The sequence below is a fragment of the Mercenaria mercenaria genome, chromosome 4, assembly GCF_021730395.1.
Source record: "Mercenaria mercenaria strain notata chromosome 4, MADL_Memer_1, whole genome shotgun sequence".
NCBI classification, from domain to species: Eukaryota; Metazoa; Mollusca; class Bivalvia; order Venerida; family Veneridae; genus Mercenaria; species Mercenaria mercenaria.
Window position 1 is genome coordinate 27,842,195 of NC_069364.1, and position 23,582 is coordinate 27,865,776.

Genomic DNA, 23,582 nt, shown 5'->3' on the forward strand with positions numbered 1-23,582 from the left:
TGACATTGACCTAGTGACCTACTTTCACATTTTTGAAGGTACAGGCTTCAAATTTGGACCACATGCATAGTTTTGTATTCTGAAATAAAATTTGACCTTGATTTTGACCTAGTGACCTACTTTTACATTTCTCAAGCTACAGCCTTCAAATTTGGACCACTTGCATAGTTTTGTGTACTGAAATGACCTTTGACCTTTACATTGACCTACTGACCTACTTTCACATTTTTAAGGTACAGGCTTCAAATTTGGACCACATGCATAGTTTTGTATTCCGAAATAAAATTTGACCTTGATTTTGACCTTGTGACCTACTTTTACATTTCTCAAGCTACAGCCTTCAGATTTGGACCACATGCATAGTTTTGTGTACCGAAACAAACTTTGACCTTTACATTGACCTAGTGACCTACTTTCACATTTTTGAAGGTACAGGCTTCAAATTTGGACCACATGCATAGTTTTGTATTCCGAAGTAAAATTTGACCTTGATTTTTACCTAGTGACCTACTTTTACATTTCTCAAGCTACAGCCTTCAAATTTGGACCACTTGCATAGATTTGTGTTGTGTACGGAAATGAAATTTGACCTTGAGCTAGTCAGTAAGTCTTGAAATTTGGAACACTCAAAAATGGCACATTGGTGGGCGCCAAGATCACTCTGTGATCTCTTGTTTCTGAATAACCTATTAATTATTATTATGTCTCCCCCAGGAGACATATTGTTTTTGCCCTGTCCGTCTGTCCTTCCGTCCGTCCGTCCGTCCGTACGTCACACTTTATTTCCGAGCAATAACTGGAGAACCATTTGACCTAGAACCTTCAAACTTCATAGGATTGTAGGGCTGCTGTAGTAGATGACCCCTATTGTTTTTGGGGTCACTCCGTCAAAGGTCAAGGTCACAGGGGCCTGAACATTGAAAACCATTTCCGATCAATAACTAGAGAACCACTTGACCCAGAATGTTGAAACTTCATAGGATGATTGGCCATGCAAAGTAGATGACCCTTATTGATTTTGGGGTCACTCCGTCAAAGGTCAAGGTCACAGGGGCCTGAACATTGAAAACCATTTCCGATCAATAACTAGAGAACCACTTGACCCAGAATGTTGAAACTTAATAGGATGATTGGCCATGAAGAGTAGATGACCCCTATTGATTTTGGGGTCACTACGTCAAAGGTCAAGGTCACAGGGGCCTGAACATTGAAAACCATTTCCGATCAATTACTAGAGAACCACTTGACCCAGAATGTTGAAACTTCATAGGATGATTGATCATGAAGAGTAGATGACCCCTATTGATTTTGGGGTCACTCCATCAAAAGTCAAGGTCACAGGGGCCTGAACATCGAAAACCATTTCTGATCAATAACTAGAGAACCACATGACCCAGAATATTGAAACTTCATAGGATGATTGTACATGCAAAGTAGATGACCCCTATCGATTTTGGGGTCACTCCATTAAAGGTCAAGGTCACAGGGGCCTGAACATTGAAAACCATTTCCGGTCAGTAACTTGATAACCACTTGACCCAGAATGTTGAAACTTAATAGGATGATTGCTCATGCAGAGTAGATGACCCCTAACAATTTTGGGGTCACTCTGTGAAAGGTCAAGGTCACAGGGGCCTGAACATTGAAAACCATTTCCGATCAATAACTAGAGAACCACTTGACCCAGAATGTTGAAACTTAATAGGATGATTGAACATGCAGAGTAGATGACCCCTATTGATTTTGGGGTCAGTCTATTAAAGGTCAAGGTCACAGTGGCCTGTTCATTTAAAATCATTTTTTGGAAATAACTTGAGAACCACTTGACCCAGAATGTTGAAACTTAATAGGATGATTGCTCATGCAGAGTAGATGACCCCTACTTATTTTGAGGTCACTTGGTCAAAGGTCAAGGTCACAGGAGCCTGAACAGTGACTTGAGAACCACTAGGCCAAGAGTGTTGAAATTTAGCGGGATGACTGGACATGCCAAGTAGATGATCCCTATTGCAGCCAACCATCAGTGTCTCTTTGACTTTCGCTCCTGACCCCTATTAACCTCTTGCCTATAGGACTTTGCATTGGGGGAGACATGCACTTTTTTACAAAAGCATTTTCTAGTTTTTTTTAAAATTTTGTATGCTTTCTTTGCTTGGAAGAGCTACAATGAAATGAATTTATACTTAATAATACTTCATTTTAGGGTGCCACTACTGCCCCAGAGAAAGAAAATGCTCCAGGTTTCAAACGGAAATTATCTAAGAGGGAAAAGAAAGAAAAGAAAAAGGCAGATAAAGAAAGAAAAATGAACAAAGAAAATGTAGATAAAAATGGTGGTGTAGCCCAGCAGTTGTATACAGATGCCCCGGAGACGAGCTTTACTAGGAGTATTTCAAACCCAGAGGCAGTTATGAGGCGGCGAAGGCAGCAGAAATTGGAGAAAAAATTACAACAGTTCCATGGACAGAACGGTCAAGGTAAGACCACTGGGTATTCAGTTTATACAAAATTGTTCGCTTATTGTGCAAAAGCTTGCTTGAAGTTGACATGGTTAATGGACTCTTGCGTCCCATGCCTGGAAAAAATTGAATATATAAAGTTGGATAAATTATAACTGCAAAATGGTACAAACCTATTAAACAGAAAAATAGCATTCCGGAAAATCCAGCTTAAGAGCCGTTAAAGGTTTTGGAAAAATTACTACTATTAAAAGCTAGTCTTTTACGATTTCTTCTCATCATGGACAGTTTAGAACCTTCTAGGTTCTTAAACCAACCAGTGTGAGTAGCTGATACCTTTTGCTCTCAGTCTTGAAATACTCACTTCAGATGGTTTATTCCTACATAGAGGGTGGTTAAATATTGCCATAACAAAAGTTTTTGCCAACATAATAAATTAAAGTCAAATTTTTTTACAGGGAATTAAGCCTGTCTGCCACCTTTTTCACCATCTCAGCAAAAGCTTATAATAAAATACCTTAGTTAAGCACTTGTTCGCTGAAACACACTCATATTGGGTGCAAACTTAACCTTAAAATAAATAGCAACAAATTCATTCCCTTTAGATAGAAGTTGACCCTGTCTGTACACCAGGTATGACCCTGTTTTGTTAGGGTTGGCATGATTAGATTAACGAGATAATGCATAATGATGAGCCTGTTGTTTATGATTAATTAGGACCTTGTCTTTTTCCTGCCTGGAGTGTTATAAAAGTAAAATGATAAATGAAAATGATGATTTAGAACATGAAAAGTCATATTTTAGGAATCTTTTTTATATTTTTGTGGGTGGATTTAGCCTTTTTTCTATTAGAAAGAATATGCACTTGCTGATCAAATTTCACAGAAAAGTGCAGGGACATACTGCTTAAGAACTGGGTCCAAATTCTTGTAGTTGCTTAAGCATTGCCTTAAGAAGGTGCACTGTTGCAATGAAGTACACCTTGTTTTATATATAAGTACCTTGTTTAATTGTTCAGTGATTTGAATAGATAAATCACATAGATATAATTACCTGGGTGGATATTAAGGAAGGTGATACACAAACGTTAATTTGGGCAGATTGGTAAACTAACAAACCTTTCTAAAACAGTAAATAAAAAAAAAGGAGATTAGATTTTAGTGTAGAAATATGTAAAGCATTCTGTGTCACATTCCTTTTCATAAAGATTAATTTTGTTTGTCAGAGAGATTATGTGTTATCATTCCAGACTTATTAGCAAATTATTTACTAATAATTGGTGCGTATATAAATATTGGAGATAATTAGAAATACTTCTCTTTTTAAGGTCATTGAACAATAACAATTATTGTAGGAACAAAATCATTAGACTTGAACTTTGTCAAGACAGTTGAGAAAATGGAATACTTATATACATGAAGCTAGAAATATTTCTGTCATATCAGAGAGTGGGCATGTCATGTGACACCATGAAAGTATAAGTGATCTATTATTTAATCATATTAATTATTTAAGATAGTGGACCAAAAATAGACCATTGACAATGTAAATCACTTAATCTTATACATCAATGAAATTAATGAAAGGCTGGAAAATTCCTAAAAACATTGGAAAATAAGAATCCTTATGGCATATAAGGTTGGAAGTACCTATTCAAATACTTGTAGTAGTTTTCCAATAATCTGAATGTCCAAGTTAAATTTATCCCAAAGATTCAGTGGATGTCAAAAAAAGCCCTGTGACTATATTACCTACAAGCAATTATACAGAGGTTAAAAGGATCAGTTACTGATCAAATGGCCATGAATATAATTGAGATCTGTTGTTCCTCTGAATAAATATAAATTGTGCATGGCATTAATTGGCCCGTCATTTTCTGTTGTAGTGTAAAACTAACCCCTCACCTGCGTTTTGTCAGCCAGATAGGGCTTATCAGTCTGTCAGCTCAATCTGATTAAAAGAAGAAATGGAATTAATTGGACTAGTGTAAACAACTTCTCCCTTGAAGTCGAAAATGACATTTTGTTGCTTTCATTGTAGTTTTGTTATCAGCTCTTTGATATTTACAGCTTCAGATGAAGAGCACCTTACATTTATTTCTGTTCCTCTAGTGCATGTTAGTGTCATAGTAGAAATGCCAGAGTGACAAAGCTGATTAATACATAGAACATATTGTACAAAGACCTGTTGTGTCTGACAGAAATAAGCAGCTAGCTGTATAGCAACATGAGAATATCCCCACTGATGCTTTTTGCCCATAATCATTGAAAAGCAGAGAATCTTACAAGTAGTGGTACTTCCTCAGATCTTAGATCTATAGTGTGAAGAGCCGCAGAATCTGAAACTACTAAAGATGAGCTTTTGAAGAAATTTAAGTTCTCTGTGGGGTGTTTTCAGTTACTTTTGATTATTAGAATTCTGGTATTGCTGAAATTTTGGAACACCAGGATTTACTACTTTGACAGCCATCCACTACTTTAAAATTCATGAAACTTGGTCAGTTATATAGAAAAGTAAATTTATAAAACAAATACAATTATTTGACATTTGATTTTGATAATGTATTACGCTTTGAATATTGATGTTAAATGGTTTGTAGTAATATAACTAGATTGATTTTTTATATTCTAATAAAAACAAGTCATGTTTAACCTCTAGATTAGATGAAGTGATTAGAATAATTCGATTGTACTTTAAGATAAATGGATACACTGTGAAATCCATTGATTGACCCGCCTTCAAAATATTGTCCTAATTGATTTACCTATATAGACTTCATTTTAAACAGCCAAGGTTGTCCTACCTGATCTAATTATGTATCAATAATATACATAGTTTTAAGGTAATTAGCAAAGTATGGTTGAAATTAGTCAGATTACCAGTGAACCAAAATTGTAATGCATACATTATGCAAAGATAGCAGTGTACTCTGTAAACATGAGCGTTAGAGTGATTCATTTCCCCATATTAAAGTATAAATTGCATTTTCTGCATCACCTAATCTAATGAAATAGGTTATTTGCCACACTGATTTTGAAAAGAACGGTTTTAATCAATTTTCGCTCAACAAGTACAAGTTTCTCGATGTTGTATAACAGTATGCCAATTAATCTTAAACAAATAACTTTATTATAATGTCTAGTTCAGGCAAACCTATCATAATAATTCTCAAATGTGTCAAACTTGAAACTTGTTTAATGTACTCTTTGCCATTTCTGAGGGGCAATCGTGATGTTTAGTGGAATAAACCAGTTAGTTGCTTACGCAAAGGACGTCATAGCCCATGCACCCACCTGCTGAGCTCAGTAGGAGAGCATAGATCTCGATTGCGGAGTTCGTAGAGTTCGATCCCAGGACGAGGCGTATGGTTTTCTCTGTGAAGATAAGATAGAAGCATTTTGTCTGAAATCATCATCCTCCACCTCTGGTTCATGTTTATGTGGGGAAGTTGGCAGTTACTTGCGGAGAACAGGTTTGTACTGGTACAGAATCCAGGAACACTGGGTTAGGTAACTGCCGCCTTTCACGTAACCGAAATACTGTTGCAAAACGGCATTAAACCCAAACAATCTTACAAACAAACAAACAGCCCAGTTGTCACTCTTCTTGTGTTCTTAAGAATTCATTCAGTTTCTTTCCTTTGGAAGAAAACAGAATTAAGAATATCACTTAGACTGTGATATAGTTTGTTTTTTTTATAATCTACTGGGAGCATAGCAGAAATAGAGCATAGTAAAAGCAAATTTCTCAAGGGAAGACAAAAATATTTGTATGTTATAGAGATAACATAATGGAGTCTTGTCATGCAATGGTATAATACTGAAACCCTGTTTACATGAAGTTTTTTAACACAAGCTAAATCAATTTCAGAATTTGGGTTATAAGACAATGAATAACTTCATTAAGACATGCTGTTGTGTGAAATTAAGAAAATTTTCAGTAAACTATTTTGTCCCTGCTTAAAAACTTCTTGTAAACCAACAGTGAAAAAGAAATTTTAACAACAGTGTTGGATGAACCATTTTAAAGTATTTTTAAAGACTGGAAATACTGATACATGTATATTGATTTTTTTTTTAAATGACTAAAGTTACAAATTGCAGGAATAGTTTGAAATTTGTTGAGGTGTAAACCGGGTCTTACTCCAAATTGACTAATTACCATAACTTCACTTGCAGTATCTAGAATTACAGTCCAGCTGATAACCTGAGAGAGGAATTTGGAATATACAATAGGATAAACAATGTCTAATGTAATTACGTAAATCATTACTTTGAGTGGTCTACACAGATAAAATACAAGTGGTTTTTCTCACTCACTTTGCTAGATTGGGCTATAATCTTGAAAGCTGTATTTTTTATTTATTTCATATCTTCAAGAGTCACTTGACTTTTATGATTGCAGACCTCTTGTGAAGAAATACTGAATTTTAGTCCATCTTGTCCACTTAGTACTAATGTGGAACACAGGACTTTGAATTGTAAAATCGAGAGTTCAGTCCCCCGGAAAGGTTTAAAAGTGTTTGAGCGCCTTGCACTGGTTTGTGAGGAAACATGAAATCCAAGAACACTGAGAACCTAAGTAAAAGTGTTTTTTGCAACAAAAATTTAATGTATTTATTTCAACATAGCCTTGGATTATTTCGTCTTTTTTTTGTGGAAATGTAAAACTGAAGATGCAACATCCTAGTTTCCCCAGACTTTGTCTATAGATCTGTGTTAAGCTCTGATTGTTCATTCATATCACCCAGTTCCTACTGTTGCAAAGTGAAATCTTCAGTTTCTTTAAAATTGCATCCATTAAGCAAAGCCAGACTTTTATGCGACATTCATAAAAAACTGCACCCATTTTGGTCATCTTTATGGGTATGCAAATTTGTCAGTATTTAATTAGAGCGAACACTCTCATGTTCTATACTGTCTATAAATTTGTATATATGGGAACTTAAATTGATATAAAGGGGGCATAAATGTATCACATTGACTGGACAAAAAGCTTGAGGCTATCTGGTCTATATTGATGGATGTCCAGATAGTAAAAACAAGTGGTCATCGCTGTCATTTTCACACTCATTGACTCTCCTTTTACACACAATATAAATTGGGTAGGATTTGCTCTGATGCACTTTTGTAAATCTTTTCAATAAGGGGAGGTAATTTGAAATTTATTGAATTTTTGAAAAATGCTATGAATAAAAGGGAGGTAATTTGAAAAGTTTTTAGTTAAAAAACTGAAATTTTCAGATTTGGCTAAGTGTCTTATGACAGTTTGATATAAATAATGAACTTAAATTAAAATTGCACATAATATTTACTGTATAACTTGCATTAAGAAATCCCCCAGCGGAAGACTCTTAATGCAACTGGTCTCTATACAGCATAATCTGTTCTTTTACAACATATATCGGACATGAAAATATGGTCTCTGAATGCAAGTGGTCTCTTAATAGACGTGGTATCCGATACTCCCCAAAAAAAAGCCCCCCCGCCCCCCACCCCCCCCCCCCCCCACCCATATATATGGCCCTCCGCCCCATGCCCCCCCACCCCACCACACGGGGTGGGGGGGGGGGGGGGGGCCCCCCCCCATTTAAACCCACGCCCTCCAAAACCCAAAGTTTTGACTATAATCTAGAGATACAGCATACACGAGTCTTGTTTAAATTTGTGGTTTTGAAAAAAATGAGTATTTCAAATGTTATTTTGTTGTGCTGACCTTAAGCTGGATTAAAACAAATGTCAAAATAGTGCTGCATTAATATAATATACATTGTTTTTAACTTGCATCCAGTTAAAAGAGTCCTTCAAAAGAAGTTTTACATTGTTTTATTATTTTTTACTATCACTTATTTGGTTAATACATCTTTTTTTTACACACTAAAACTTTTTTAAACTGATTGTATCTGAACGTTTATGTTTACTGTATGAATTATCACTTTTATGTGCAACGGAAGCCCGTCAGATTGGGTAATTCATTCTCTTTGTGAAATATAATCCACATTAAACACTTCTTTATAAAGCATATATATATATATGACACACACTTATATTTTATAAAGCAGAAATATAAATTTGGGAAGTATGTCTCGGCTAGTAATAATTTATCAGTTAGGCTGTAAGATAGAGGTGGATATGCATGACATGATACAGGTATTACATGTCTTATGTTGTCTAAAATGACAGTTTCGTCAACATGGGGGGCTTTCTCAAAATGTTCAGAGTAACATTAAGGTGTAACAAATTATGATTGTGTAAAATTTTGGGTCGGTGTTAATCTTTTATCTCAATAAATTAGGTTAGAGCAAGTGAATATGAAAAACAAAAAGTAAAAAATGAAGTCTAAGTGGGGAAAACTTTAAGAAGTAAATTTTATAAATTTATAACAGTGAAATAAAACACAGACAATTGTCTTATTTCAGGGGGCACATTGAAGATCTATGGGGAGACACTGAAGCCAGATGTTCCTTATAAAACACTACTACTGTCGACAGCGGATACAGTGAAACATGTCATCAAGGAGGCAATGGAAAAATATGGGGTTGATACAGAGGATACTTCACAGTTTGTGCTTGTTGAGGTAATTTTCTTAGCTTAAAGGTGGTCAGTTCCAGTTAAGCATAATTTTGTGACATTTCCATTTCTCTTTTATCTTCAGTTAGAGGTTTAGTTAAAGAACAAAAAGAGTCAGTTCACTAATTAAGATCTATATTTGAAATGTATTTTTTTTTAGTTTGTTTTTAAAGAATAGGTAGAACAGTTGCACTCATCCATTTGTCCATGTCAGTGTCCCGATTTGATAAGGGTTTTGTATGTAAGCTGGTATTTCAGTACCCACCAATTGGAATGGATTGAAACTTTATGCACTTGTCAGTTTTGATGATCTGGCATGCATTGGACAGGTTCCATAACTCTATTTATATTACAAAATTATACCCCTTTTTTGAAGAGCAATTTTTGGTTAATTCTTTGTGTATGTAAATTGTAAGCTGGTATCTCAATATCAGCAACTAAGATTGGATTGAAACTTCACACACTTGTCTACTGTGATAAGCTGACATGCATTGTATAGGTTCCACAACCCTTTCTTATTTTTAGCTCACCTGAGCACAAAGTGCTCAAAGGTGAGCTTTAATGATCTACCTGTGTCCCGTCCGTCGTCCGGATGGCTTTCGTCCGTCCGACCGTCCATCGTCAACGAATTTGACTGTTTAACACTCTAGAGGTCACATTTTTTGCCCAATCTTAATGAAACTTGGTCAATGTTACCCTCCATAAAATCTTGGACGAGTTCATATTGGGTCATCATGGAACAATACAAGGTCACCAGGTCAAATCAACGGAAAAGCTGTTAACACTCTAGAGGTCACAATTTTGCCCCAGTCTTAATGAAACTTGTCAGAATTACCCGCAATAAAATCTTGGACGATTCAATATTGGTCATCTGGGTCAAAAACTATTTCCCCACCCCAAGGGTCAAATCAAAGGAAAAGCTTGTTTACACTCTAGAAGTCACATTTTGACCCAATCTTTAATGAACACTTGGTCAGAATTACCCTCCCATAAAACTTGGACGAGTTCAATATTGGGTCATCTGGGGTCAAAAACTGTGTCACCAGGTCAATCAAAGGAAAAGGCTTGTTTAACACTCTAGAGTCATATTTTTGGCCTCAATCTTAATGAAACTTTGTCTAATTACCCATAAATAAAATCTTGGACAAGTTCGTTTTAGGTCACTGGGTCAAAACTAGGTCAGACAGGTCAAATCAAGAAAAGCTGGTTAACACACTAGAGGTCACAATAGGCCAATTCTTAATGAAACTTGGTCCAGAATTTTATCCTTAAAAAAGATCTTGGACGAGTTGAACATTGGGTCATTATGGGGAAAAAAAATCTAGGTCACCAGTCAAATCAAAGGAAAATGTTTGTTTAACATCTGTAGATCCGCATTTATGACTATTCTTTCCATAAATTTTCTTGGTCAGAATGTTTTAATATTGATTAAGGTCCCTGTTAGAATCTGGGTCCTTGAAGGATTAAACTAGGTCACCCGTTCCAAATCAAAGGAAAAGTCAAGTTTTTAACACTCTAGAGGCCCATTTATGTCATATATTAATGAAACTTGTCAGAATGTTTATCTTGATGATCTTTATGTCAAGTTTAAATCTGGGTCACGGGGGTCAAAAACTAGGTCTCTAGGTCAAATCAGAGAAAAGCTTGTTAACACTCTAGAGGCCACATTTATGTCTGTATCTTCATGAAACTTAGTCAGAATGTTAAACTTGATGATGTTTAGGTCAAGTTCGAATCTGGGTCATGTTGGGTCAAAAACTAGGTCACGGGGTCAAACCAAACGAAAAGCTAGTTAACACTTTAGAGGCCACATTTATAAACATATCTTAATGAAACTTGGTCAGAATGTTGATCTTTAGGTCAATAGGTCAGGTGAGCGATACAGGGCCTTCATGGCCCTCTTGTTACAAAATTGTGTCCCTTTTTCTTTCAACTTTCGTATTTAGTTAACTTTGTTAGGGAATAAGCCTGTTGAATAGTTGAGCATTGCTGTCTTCTCTTGTTCGCTTGTATGGTTGGCTGTTTCTAAAGTGAGTAGAATGTTAAAAATGTTTGGAATTTTTGTCAAAAATGTAGGGAGAACATATACTTTTTAAAAGGAAAATGGGACAAAAAATTATTTCTCAATAACAGTTCATTGTTAGAAAGAACAAGTGTCTGTAGTCTCGGACAAAGGTCCAGAGAAATGGATCTGCAAGCAGTCAAATAAAGTTTTTTTTTAAAGTTAAAATGTATATCCAGGAAAACCTGTATATTATGTATATTTTCAGGTGTTGGTACCGCCAGGAGAAAGAGAGTACCATGGAGGTACAATAGGGGAGGAGAGGATTATGGAAGATGATGAATGTCCACTAGCCATTGCCATGCAGCATCCACCTAGCAGAGGTAACAGTTATTCATTAAGTTGTCAATCAATGTTTCATGTGATTGTCATCCAACTGACTTTAGGATTATCTTTTGGCACTTACGCAGAATGATGCCTGCTGGTACCTGTGATGTTAGTTGCTATTATTTTCCCCTGCCTTTACGCCTGGAAAGTCACCATACTCTTTGATGATGACGGGATAATAAAGTAAACAATTTTGTTGTTGGGGTTTTAATATCACACCAACACAAAGGTTTAAATGGTGATCTTCCAGCTTTTAAAGGTGGAGGAAAAGACACCAGGTGCTTATTTGTGTGCTGTGTCAGGCGTAAGGGGGCACCTGGGTAGAACCACTGACTTTAGTCAGCTGGATGGCTTCCTCACATGAAAAAATTCTGCACCTGAAGCAAAGTTTCGAACCCGAGGTAGTGGGGTTAAGTTATTGGAAGTCAAAGAACTGCACTACTCGGCCATGGAGACCCCTTATATCGTAAACAGAACCAAACTTCTTATCCTACCATACTTGAATCACATAAAACAAAGGAGTAAGTTTGAATGTCATTATGTTGCCTTCACCTTTAAAATGGGTTTCTTTTGTGCAACTTTAGACATTTTGTATATGGCAAAAAGCAGTATTGAATTTAGAAAAAAAAATAATACAATTTTAGTTAAAGAGAAGTATATCCGACATTTACTAAGATTTTAAACGACTTTTTCTGCATTTTTAATGGCTTTTGAATCTATTATTAAAATGATAAGAGTATTTTTATAACAGATATGTAAATTATTTATATTTAAAGTGGTGTCAGGTTCTTTGTCTTACTCAAATTACAGATTCTACGTCTGATGATGATCAAGGTATTTTTGCTTGCTTTGCAAAAGCCATTTGATATTGTTCATTGTAATATCTTACTTACGAAATTTGAGTTTTTCCCTTAAAGTAACATTAACTCCAAAATTCATTCATAAATTCATAATTAATCCCCCGCCGTGGCGGAGGGATTATAGGAATGGTCTGCGTCCGTCTGTCCTTCCGTCCGTAACAAAATAGTGTCCGGTCCATATCTCCTAAACCCCTTAAAGGATTTTCATGAAACTTGGGTCAAATGATCACCTCATCAAGACGATTTGCAGAACCCATGAGTCAGCCTTGTCGGTTCAAGGTCAAGGTCACAACGCAAGGTCAAAGGTTTGAGCCTGCCATTTTGTGTCCGCTCTATATCTCCTAAACCCCTTGAAGGAATTTTATAAAACTTGGGTCAAATGATCACCTCATCAAGACGATGTGCAGAACCCATTAGTCAGCCATGCCGGCTCAAGGTCAAGGTCACAACTCAAGGTCAAAGGTTTGAGCCTTCCATTTTGTGTCCGCTCTATATCTCTTAAACCCCTTGAAGGAATTTTATAAAACTTTGGTCAAATGATCACCTCATCAAGACGATGTGCAGAACATATGAGTCAGTCATGCCGGCTCAAGGTCAAGGTCACAACTTAGGGTCAAAGGTTTGAGCCTTCCATTTTTTGTCCGCTCTATATCTCCTAAACCCCTTGAAGGATTTTCATCAAACTTGTGTCAAACGATCACCTCATCAAGGCGATGTGCAGAACTTATGAGTCAGCCATGTCGGCTCAAGGTCAAGGTCACAACTGAAGGTCAAAGGTTTGAGCCTTCCATTTCGTGTCCGCTCTATATCTTCTAAACCCCTTGAAGGAATTTTATAAAACTTGGGTCAAATGATTACCTCATCAGAACAATGTGCAGAAATTATGAGTCAACCATGCCAGCTTAAGGTCAAGGTCACAACTAAGGGTCGAAGGTTTGAGCCTTCCATCTGGTGTCCACTCTGTATCTCCTTAACCCCTTGAAGGATTTTCATCAAACTTGGGTCAAATGATCACCTCATCAAGAACTCATGAGTCAGCCATGTCAACTCAAGGTCAAGGTCACAACTGAAGTTCAAAGGTTTCAGCTCTGTATCTCCTAAACCCCTTGAAGGATTTTCATGAAACTTTGGTCAAATGATCACCTCATCAAGACGTTGTGCAGAATTCATGAGTCAGCCATGTCAGTTCAAGGTCAAGGTCACAGCTAAAATCAAAGGTTTACCTTTTCACTATCCATAGCAGTGGCGGGGGATTTAGCTGTCTTTCAGACTGCCTTGTATAAATTGATGTGTAACACGGGGGTCTGTTTATTATTTGGTCTTACTTGTTGAATTAAGTTGAAAGTTGTGAAGGTGCCGGTCCAAAAGCTAATATTTTAAGGTTTTTTTTTTTTTTGTTTAATATAGGTGCCAAAAATATGTTTGTTTTTTTTTTACAAAAAAAAAAAATGTCATGATAATTTTGTAAGTACAGATGAGTAGGTATCATATATGTGGTGTTGAAGTCATCTTTTAACAAGTATAAAGTGTGATTTAACATTGTTTGAAGAGCTATTGTAATTTAACACTTTCTAATGTAATATTTTGTTTGCCAGAGACCACATTTTCCAGGATTGATCTTGTCTCATTTTCTCATATATATCGCTGAATCCTTGTATTCGAATCCAGATGAAATTGCATCCAAGTTCAGACATGAACAGTGATTTATTTGGACATATTTTGCTTATATCATCATGGAACTTTGTGTTATTCTCAGTTACATATAGAGTTGTTTTCAGCATTTATTGTTACGTTTTGTTTTTGTTGTCTTTGTACAAATTTGCAGGATTAATTTTGTTGTTTTCTTTGTAGGAATGTTGATGTTCCAATTGAAAAGGAAAAATGCGGATATGATCAAGCCCAAGTACAAGAGACAAAGGGCGGTATCACATGAAGATTTAAGATCAACACAGGCACCAAGCAGTCAGTCTACTCCACCAAACAAGTTACCTTTCCTGGTGGAATTAAATCCAGGTATAGTTTTGTTTCTTATTGATATGAGCAGTTTTTTTTTTTACAGCTTAATGATATTGTTATTTGAGCTTTCATTTCATTTGAAATTTTAGCTTTAATAGACACTTATTTTTTTCCTTCTTGTAGATACAGGTGCTTATGAGAAGTAGTTGCTCTGAGACCATGTACATATACTATTGTTATTATATACCTAACTATAAATAGTAACAAAACTGAATACTGTGAAATCATTAATATTCGTGTGGGAATACTTTTTGTGGATTTCGCAGTTGAGTCAACCCTTGAAACTTAATCCCAACAAACATGTAAAATTCCCATTCTTTTTATGTTCAGAAGTTGAAATCCACGAATTCATATCCCCATGAAATTGCTGTTTTGACCAAAACCACGAAATTTCATGCCCACGAAATTAAATGATTTTACAGTACTAGGACAAAATCCAGTTACGCAGGCCATGTAACCTGAAGTGGGCAATGTAACTAGTTATTGGCCCGCCATCGACCTCATTTTATCCTGTGTTGTGCTAAAAAAAAAATTTCGGTTGATTCTTGATATAATTAACTGATTCAAGCAATCGAGTATTTAAATTGTTATTTTGTTTAGGTGTATAATAAACAATTCATTAAACGTCAGTGACACACTTTATTAGGTTATGTAATTTAGGTTATTAGCACTCATAAACCTATATTGGCAATCTGGCTACGCCCACTGGCAAATTTTAATTTTTATTATAAACCTGTGTAAATTCTGTAAAAAAAGTGGCTTTTATTTCATAATTAAATATGAACAGGCAGAAAAAAATCTGTATTGTACCTTATTAATTCCGTATTATACCTTCTGTATTGTATGCTGCCGGACTTCTTTCATTAATATGCATGACCTGACACAGTTGTTTAAATAGTGCACATTAAAACTTCATTTAGATTCATTTAATATCAATAAACATTGAAGATTTCATTCAATTACAAAACAACAAACAAAAAGGTAGAGGTATTTAATAGAAGGGTCACTATAACAGTAACTAGATCTGAGATTTTGTATTCAGCTCTCGCGTATTTTGCAAGGTCGGATCACACCCTGTGCTTGTGTGCCTCGTGAGATCCAATCTAGCAAAAATCTACTAGAGCCGAATGCAGCATCCCAGATCGAGCTACTGTTATAATAACCCTATTATATTGGCAGTCTAGATATGCCCTGTGGCAAATATAAACCTGTATTGGCAGTCTGGCTATGCCCTTGGGTAATATAGGTTTAATCTTGCTAATGACCACTTCAGGTCCACCATTGCCATTTGAGAAGTATATAAAAAAAAAAAAAAAAAAAAAAAAAAAAAAAACAGGGAGGGAAATATTGTGATGAAATGTTTGGCAAAAACTGATGTCTTGGTAATAATAGTGTAGTACCATCTATATTGGATTTCCCAGGTGTGTAGCATGCTATTATTGGATTGCCTATGCAGCAAACATTTTTCCATGTGGTGGACATTTTCCTTATTGAAAGTGTATTGTTTATCTATAAAGTAAATAATGATTATCATTTGATAGATAAATGTTGTGGTGTGTTACAGATGGTACAGAGAATTTGAAAGGGAAAGTACACAGGTTACATCTGGATGTTACAGAAGTGGGGCGTGAAAAATCTGTATCCACCAGTGGACAGTATCTGCAGGTTTGTGTGACATTGCTTTGGGTTTTTCTCCCGAGAGTGGTAACTTCTTTTTCCAGTAAATAGATTTCAGAATTATCTGGTTTTGATTGTTCCACTTTCCCCACTGTTTATACTGTTCAGTGTTGTTCCATTTTGTAAATTTTTATATTAAAATGGATGTCCAAAGCCAAGTTATGAATCCTGCTTGTATTAGGAAGTGATTAGTAAGCAAAAAAGATTTATTTTTTTTTTTGTCTGTTGCAGGGCCTCGTCTAGGCTTTCTAAAATACTTGCCACTTGATATCTGTCATTTTATTTTAAATTCATGGTGAAATATGTTTCACCACTTTGCTAAGAGTTGTTTTAGAACAGAATATTGAGTCTAGGCCAGAATCACGGTTTTGGGTTTGAAAAGCTATAAACTTAGTGAAAAGGACCCTACTTTTGTATTCAGCTGTCTTGCAGATTTGCTTCTTGTCAGAAGCAGTTGCGTAGAGTTAATCAAGAGAGTTAGGAACTATTATAAATAAGAGTTCAATCAATTGAATATTAAAGTAGGTTACTCTGATGTGTACACAGAAACTTTTAACCAGAGGTTATCTAATTCTTTCAGTTATTTGGACCAAACATCCAGCCTCGTCATTGTGTAATAGCTCACACAAGTGGTATAGTCACAGTAACACCAACCAGCAGGGAGTCCGAGACGTATGTCAATAACCAGAGAGTTCATGAAACAACACTACTTCAGCATGGAATGACCGTAAAGTTTGGAAAACAGAACGCATTCAGATTCTTTGATCCTTCTTGGGAAGAGGTAGATATGTTTCTCTTTTTCTCTGGAAACAGTTATGACTTATGTTGTAATAACATTACTGGCCAATCAGCAATAGATAATTTCTAAGTCAGTCAGGTAATCAGGGGTGATTTGAAAAATTACTGATTTGACTGAGGACTAATTATCAAGAGTCTTCTCTCAGTATCTCTTGTGGAAGTTTCAGTTACTTGTGGATCTATATCCACATCTTAAATTTTTTGTTTGTCCATGCTTGATGTTAAGAAGGAAACTTTCAGAATTCACTTACTGTTGGGTTGACATGGTAATTTACTTTTGCAGAAACAGAGGAAGGGTCAAATGCCTCAGGAATTAGCACAAAAACAAGCCACAGCTCCTCCATTCCCAAACCGGCCTCAGGAGACCAATTTCGACATGGATGGTAGGGTAGAGACGATGACAGATGGTTCCCGGCCTAATCACCCACAGAGGCAGGAGAGTAGGCAAAGTGCTCACAGTAGTCTTCAGGGCAGCAGTATGCAGGGCAGCATTCATGATGATGTACCCAGAGGGTTAGTATACTAAATATTAAAGGTAGAGGTAGCTTTGTAAAGACTTCTGTATAAAAACACTTACCTTCATCAGGCCAGATGGACTGGGTTTTCACATAGAATAATGAGAAACATTAGTCAGTTACTTCCCCTGATTATGTCCAAGAAGTAGATAGGTCCTTCCTCTGTTTTATCGTTGACTTCTTTGTAATTTTCAAAAGCAATATCTATACTAAATTTCATTGGATTGGAAAATGATTAAGGACAGGTTTTCTTTTAGTGGCTCTCTGCTTAATTTAGGTTTGATTTTATTTAGAAGCTTACACATAAAAAGCATATTTATTTTTACCAACCGCAACATCTTGGACAAAGGTTAAAACGGAAAAGTCAGAGGAATCCAACTGAAAGGGACCAATGTTACATTTGGTCATCTTTGCGCTTTATCATACAACTTTTCAAGGGAAGTAACAATTTAATGTTTCTCATTCAACCCAGTGGAAAAAAGCATGAACCAGAAGCAGTTGCATTTTATAAAGACAATACAATAAGCAGCCATATAGTATTGGATGAATTTAGCACATTTACCATGGAAACAAGTGAATAATTAACATTAGTGTTTGATTTCATTTAAATCAATTCAGTGTAATTTGAACTGTCTGTCTGTGAACTTATCTCTTTGCATTTTCAGCTCGCCACGTGATAGTCGACCGGATGGTACCAAGTTTGAAGATGCATTACCAGCTAGTCTAGAGTTTAGAGATGATAGTATGTATATTTTTAACTGCAGTGTGATTTTAATTAATTTGTGAAAACACAAAGAATTGCATCAGACTAGTTTTCATGGGCTGTCTACAATGTTTTTTTAAATTTCACCGAACTTTACTCGCAGGTAGCTCCATTGTTTTATTTAAAAAGATATACAAATTAACAAAAGAAAACGTAGCAATTTGAAAATGTTAGAGATTAAGAGTCTTATTCTACATTACAGACAGAATTATGACAGCAACGTGTATGGTTGATTTGAAATAAATGCTTTGAAATTAATGTTCCAGTATAAACTTTGTATTATCCTTACAGTTGTAATTCTAAGGAGTAATTTAGCAGAAATGTAAGCAGGAATAGGCTTAATGCCTTGTTGAAATGCTTGCAATTCGTCGTTAATTATTCATAGTTTTATTAATCCAGACTGCTGTTTTATGGTTGAATTTACTTATTTTTTTCAGAGGAGAATGATTTCCTTAGTACAGTTATCTTAGACACAAATGCATCGGCGACACAGTTTAAACTTTCTCCAACATACACGATGTATCTAGCAGTCAGGTTCAGACTTTCGAGTGCATACAGACCTGAACTTAGTCCATCAGATCGAGCACACAAACTGACGTCTGTGGTGAACAAAATAGCACAGATGATTCCACAAGCAATACAAGTATGTAGATTTTGTATCAAGTGATTTGAATGATTGGATTTGAAAATTAATGCAATGTAATTATTCATAAAGTACAGGTTGGCGAGATAACCTCGGCACTAAATCGCAGATTTTGGCGATACTTTACCGTCTGTAATGTGTTATAATCTGCACATCGAAACAAACTGCAGTTTGCGCATGCGCATCAGAAGCGGAATCCCCAGCTATTTTGACAGCGATTTTTATAAACAAAACTTCCCAGGTAATTGTAAATACAGTAAAAATTGGAAATTTTCACAAGACGTTACATTTAATTTGTTTAATTTTTAAATTTTCTGACCTGATTGGTGAACTTGATTTTAAATTGGTTGAAGGAGTTTTAAATCAATTTTATTATAGACGCTGAGGTTTCCATATGCGCAACCGTTATTTCTGCCAACCATATAGATTTTGTATAAGTCAGTGTGATAGGTTGAGCTTGATAACGTATGCTTAGCATAGCTTAGTTGGAATTTTGAAAACAATTTTTTTCATGATTTTGGATCAGAACCATAATCCTTATCTGAGAAATACTGTAACTAAGAAAAACCAGTGGTTGTTCAATGGTTTTTATTCAGAAACAAGGAAACTACAATCACGTCTCACAAACTTGTGTGTAGGCAGGTGCTGTTACTTTGTTTTATACTTCTCTTAAACTTTTCTACATGTCACCTACTTCTCCCTTTGGTCTCTCCATTTCTCCTTAAATTGGCTGGAGGGAGTAGTGACTTTTCAAAAAAAAAAAAAAAATTAAGACCTAGCTTGAGGTCTTCTATATTAGCCCACCCTTTTTGCTGCCAAATTTCATAGATCAAGATTTTGTGAGATTGATCCCAAAGTGAGGTGAATGTTCTGTTTTATAATTCGACATTAGATGTTGTGTGTCTTATTCATTGCACCTGATTCTTATGATAAATTTAAGATTTACTTGTTACTTGTGCAGAAGATATCGGTTTTTATTCTGAATCCAGGTATACTCAATAGGGTAAACAGACTACCTTTACAGTTCTGAAATTCTTTTGAAAAATAGCATATCACTTTTGTTTTAGATAAATCAAACAAAATAGATGTTTTAAGTGATGTTTATTTTACAGGATAATCGTGATAATCCAGCAACGTTAGCATTCTGGATGGCAAACGCCTCCGAGATCCTGCATTTCTTTAAACAGGATCATGATATACATCTGTTCAGTCAGGACTCGCAGGAGATGTTAGCGGAGGCCGTTCAGATGGCCTTCCATCACCTTGTACGATGTCTTCAGTACGATCTTCAACGAACACTTCCGGCATTCCTTGATGAAAATGATGATGACGGAGAAATAGGTAAACTTTAGAGTGTTGTCTTGAAATAAATATGTGTTTAAATTGTCTCAGCTCTTACGTTGGTCAGCTGTATTATATGCAGATTATTTTGAAAATCAACTTTCTCAAGTTATATAGATGTTCCCATTTGAAGTAATAAAATCAGCAATTACTTAGAGTAAGTCGGACCATATTATCTTGAAGCTTGCCATTTGCTCGTTTACCTTCCTAGTAAAGAATTATTAGAAATAAGTTATTCCATTTGCTAGGGGTAAACTGTTTTGTTGGGAAAACATTTTGCTGTATCAGTCCATACTTACGTTATTCTCACAGATGATCGAGCACGTTATAATAGAAACAAACCCACAATGATGGATATTCTCGACACGTTGTCCTCGGCGATGAACCTGCTGCGACGTTGTCGTGTAAATGCTGCCCTCACTATTCAACTGTTCTCCCAGCTGTTTCACTTCATCAATATGTGGGTATTCAACATCCTTGTCACTGAAAAAAGACTGAACCTGTGTACCAGAGCCTGGGGGGTCCGACTGAAGAGACGTCTAGGACGTGTTGAGGCGTGGGCAGAGAAACAAGGTCTAGAACTTGCTGCTGATTGCCATCTGTGTAGAATTATTCAGGTTAGTGATAATCATGTCTGGGTCTACTTAATTCTGTTTTGTTGTCTTAAGAACTTTTTCCAGTTACAAAAGAAACAGATGATGCATGCTCACAGTAGTTTTCTGGTTGTAAACTTTATATACAACATAGCATTTTGGACAGTATTTGTGCCAGTCGTTTGTTGCTTTTTGATTTCGATGCTCTGTTGTGCATTCTACTTGTTTATAAGTTTAATTGGATTTTTATAGAAGGAATATTCAGTTGAAATAGTCATTTCAAAAATGTTCGCAATCTGAAATAGCTCTAAAATCATGATACTAGCAATTATCCTGTGTCATTCAGATGGACCTAATAACACGTAGTTTTAATCTGAAAATTTAAAGAATGAAAGGAAGTAATTTTAAAAAGTTGATGTAGTGTAACAGATATCATCTTGATGGTTGTTTTAACCTAATGTTATTGTGTATTTTTGTTTCACAGGCTGCTCATTTATTGCAAGCACCAAAAAGCAGTCCGGATGATATTGCTAACATTAGTTCCACGTGTTTCAAACTGAACTCCCTACAGTTACGTGAACTTTTGGAACGTTACCAGCCGGAACCCATGGAACCTCCCATACCACATAATCTTATCGATCGGGTGGTGTCGGTGGCACAGAATATGGCTGACGAGCTGATAAGGACAGATGGACGTCAGGTACAGCTGGAAGAGGACCAAGATTTACAATTGCCTTTCTTACTTCCTGAGGACGGATATTCCTGTGATACTATTAAAGGTAGGGTCTTGAAAAATGCTGGTTTGAAAATAGGAGCTACATCCATATAGGGAGGGTTTTGTTACCATGAAAATTTAAATAATATAAAAAAGTTTTTCAGTGATCATTCAAAGAAATCAGTGTTGTAATAAGGTAAAGAAGGTAATGTAATGTTGTGAACATGGTATTGTTCAGACTTGCAGTTGCTCCCCCTGAAACAGAAATGTTAAAAGTAGTTCCACATCTTTTTTTTTTGATGGTTGTGAAGTTTAGAAAGGAAGCTTGGATGGTCTTAATATTTTTAGCCCACCATCATCAGATGGTGGGCTATTCAAATGACTCTGCGTCCGTGGTCCGACGTCCTTCCGTCCGTCCGTCCTTCCGTTAAGAATTTCTCGTTATCGCATCTCCTCAGAAACTACCATGGGGATTTTGACCAAACTTTGTCAGAATGATGTATTGGTACCCTAGTTGTGTCCCCCTGAAAATCAGACTGGTTCAACAATTTTTTAGTGAGTTATGGCCCTTTGTTTATTTCTATAATTTACATAGATTTATATAGGGAAAAACTTTGAAAATCTTCTTGCCCAGAACCACAGAGCCTAGGGCTTTGATATTTGGTATGAAGCATCATCTAGAGGTCCTCTACCAAGATGATTCAAATTATTTCCCAGGGGTCTAATATGGCCCCGCCCGGGGGGGTCACATGGTTTATATAGACTTGTATAGGGAAAAACTTTGAAAAACCTCTTGTCCAAAACCACAGGGCCTAGGGCTTTGATATTTTGTATGTGACGTCATCTAGTGGTCTTCTACTAAGATTGTTCCAATCATCCCCCTAGGGTCAAATATGGCCCCGCCCGGGGGTCACATGGTTTACATAGACTTATATATGGAAAAACTTTGAAAATCTTCTTGTCCAAACCACAAGCCTAGGGCTTTGATATTTGTAATGTAGCATCATCTAGTGGTTCTCTACCAAGTTTGTTAAAATTATCAAATATGGCCGCGCCCTGGGGGTCACATGGTTCATATAGACTTATATAGGGAAAAAGTTTTAAAAACTTCTTATCAATAACCTACAACATTTAAATTTAGACAACATGTATGGTTTTGAGTGGCAAGATGAACCTTGACATGAGTTGACCTTGATTTTGACTTAGTGACCTACTTTCACATTTCTGTAGCTACAACCTTTAAATTTGGACCACGTGCATAGTTTTGTGCACTGAAACAAACTTTTACCTTGACATTGACCTAGTGACCTACTTTCACATTTTTGAAGGTACAGGCTTCAAATTTGGACCACATGCATAGTTTCGTATTCCGAAATGAAATCGGACCTTGATTTTGACCCAGTGACCTACTTTCACATTTCTCAAGCTACAGCCTTCAAATTTGGACCACATGCATGGTTTTATGTACAGAAATAAACTTTGACCATTACATTGACCTAGTGACCTACTTTCACATTTTTGAAGGTACTGGCTTCACATTTGGACCACATGCATAGTTCTGTATTACGAAATAACATTTGACCTTGATTTTGACCTAGTAACAAACTTTGATAAACCTTTACATTGACCTAGTGACCTACTTTCACATTTTTGAAGGTACAGGCTTCAAATTTTGACCACATGTATAGTTTCGTATTCCAAAATAAAATTTGACCTTGATTTTGACCTAGTGACCTACTTTCACATTTTTCAAGCTACAGCCTTCAAATTTGGACCAATTGCATAGTTTTGTGTACCAGAATGAACTTTGACCTTAACAATTGACCTAGTGACCTACTTTCACATTTCTGTAGCTACAGGCTTCAAATTTAGACCACATGCATAGGATTGTGTACCGAAACAAACTTTGACCTTGACATTGACCTAGTGACCTACTTATACATTTTTGAAGGTACAGGCTTCAATGCATAGATTTGTGTTCTGAAGTGAAATTTGACCTTAATTTTGACCTAGTGACCTACTTTCACATTTCTCAAGCTACAGCCTTCAAATTTGGACCACTTGCATAGTTTTGTGTACCAGAATGAACTTTGACCTTAACGATTGACCTAGTGACCTACTTTCACATTTCTATAGCTACAGGCTTCAAATTTAGACCACATGCATAGGATTGTGTACCGAAGCAAACTTTGACCTTGACATTGACCTAGTGACCTACTTTCACATTTTTGAAGGTACAGGCTT

At 36.1% G+C, this 23,582-nt stretch overlaps 1 protein-coding gene across 5 annotated transcripts in view; it reads left to right on the forward strand.

The window, feature by feature from the left end:
- LOC123552781 (afadin-like) overlaps positions 1 to 23,582 on the forward strand; it is an 89,605-nt gene that overhangs the window by 19,077 nt on the left and 46,946 nt on the right. For 3 of the 5 annotated variants that reach the window (XM_053540830.1, XM_053540832.1, XM_053540833.1), the window contains exons 4-16: positions 2,204 to 2,477; positions 8,878 to 9,035; positions 11,299 to 11,413; positions 12,228 to 12,251; positions 14,129 to 14,290; positions 15,858 to 15,958; positions 16,551 to 16,751; positions 17,052 to 17,281; positions 17,949 to 18,025; positions 18,484 to 18,689; positions 19,802 to 20,030; positions 20,343 to 20,647; positions 21,108 to 21,402. In XM_053540830.1, coding sequence (XP_053396805.1) covers positions 2,204 to 2,477; positions 8,878 to 9,035; positions 11,299 to 11,413; positions 12,228 to 12,251; positions 14,129 to 14,290; positions 15,858 to 15,958; positions 16,551 to 16,751; positions 17,052 to 17,281; positions 17,949 to 18,025; positions 18,484 to 18,689; positions 19,802 to 20,030; positions 20,343 to 20,647; positions 21,108 to 21,402 — 2,377 coding nt within the window. The remainder of the gene's footprint in view (positions 1 to 2,203; positions 2,478 to 8,877; positions 9,036 to 11,298; positions 11,414 to 12,227; positions 12,252 to 14,128; positions 14,291 to 15,857; positions 15,959 to 16,550; positions 16,752 to 17,051; positions 17,282 to 17,948; positions 18,026 to 18,483; positions 18,690 to 19,801; positions 20,031 to 20,342; positions 20,648 to 21,107; positions 21,403 to 23,582) is intronic. The other 2 variants (XM_053540831.1, XM_053540834.1) reach the window with 1 other exon arrangement.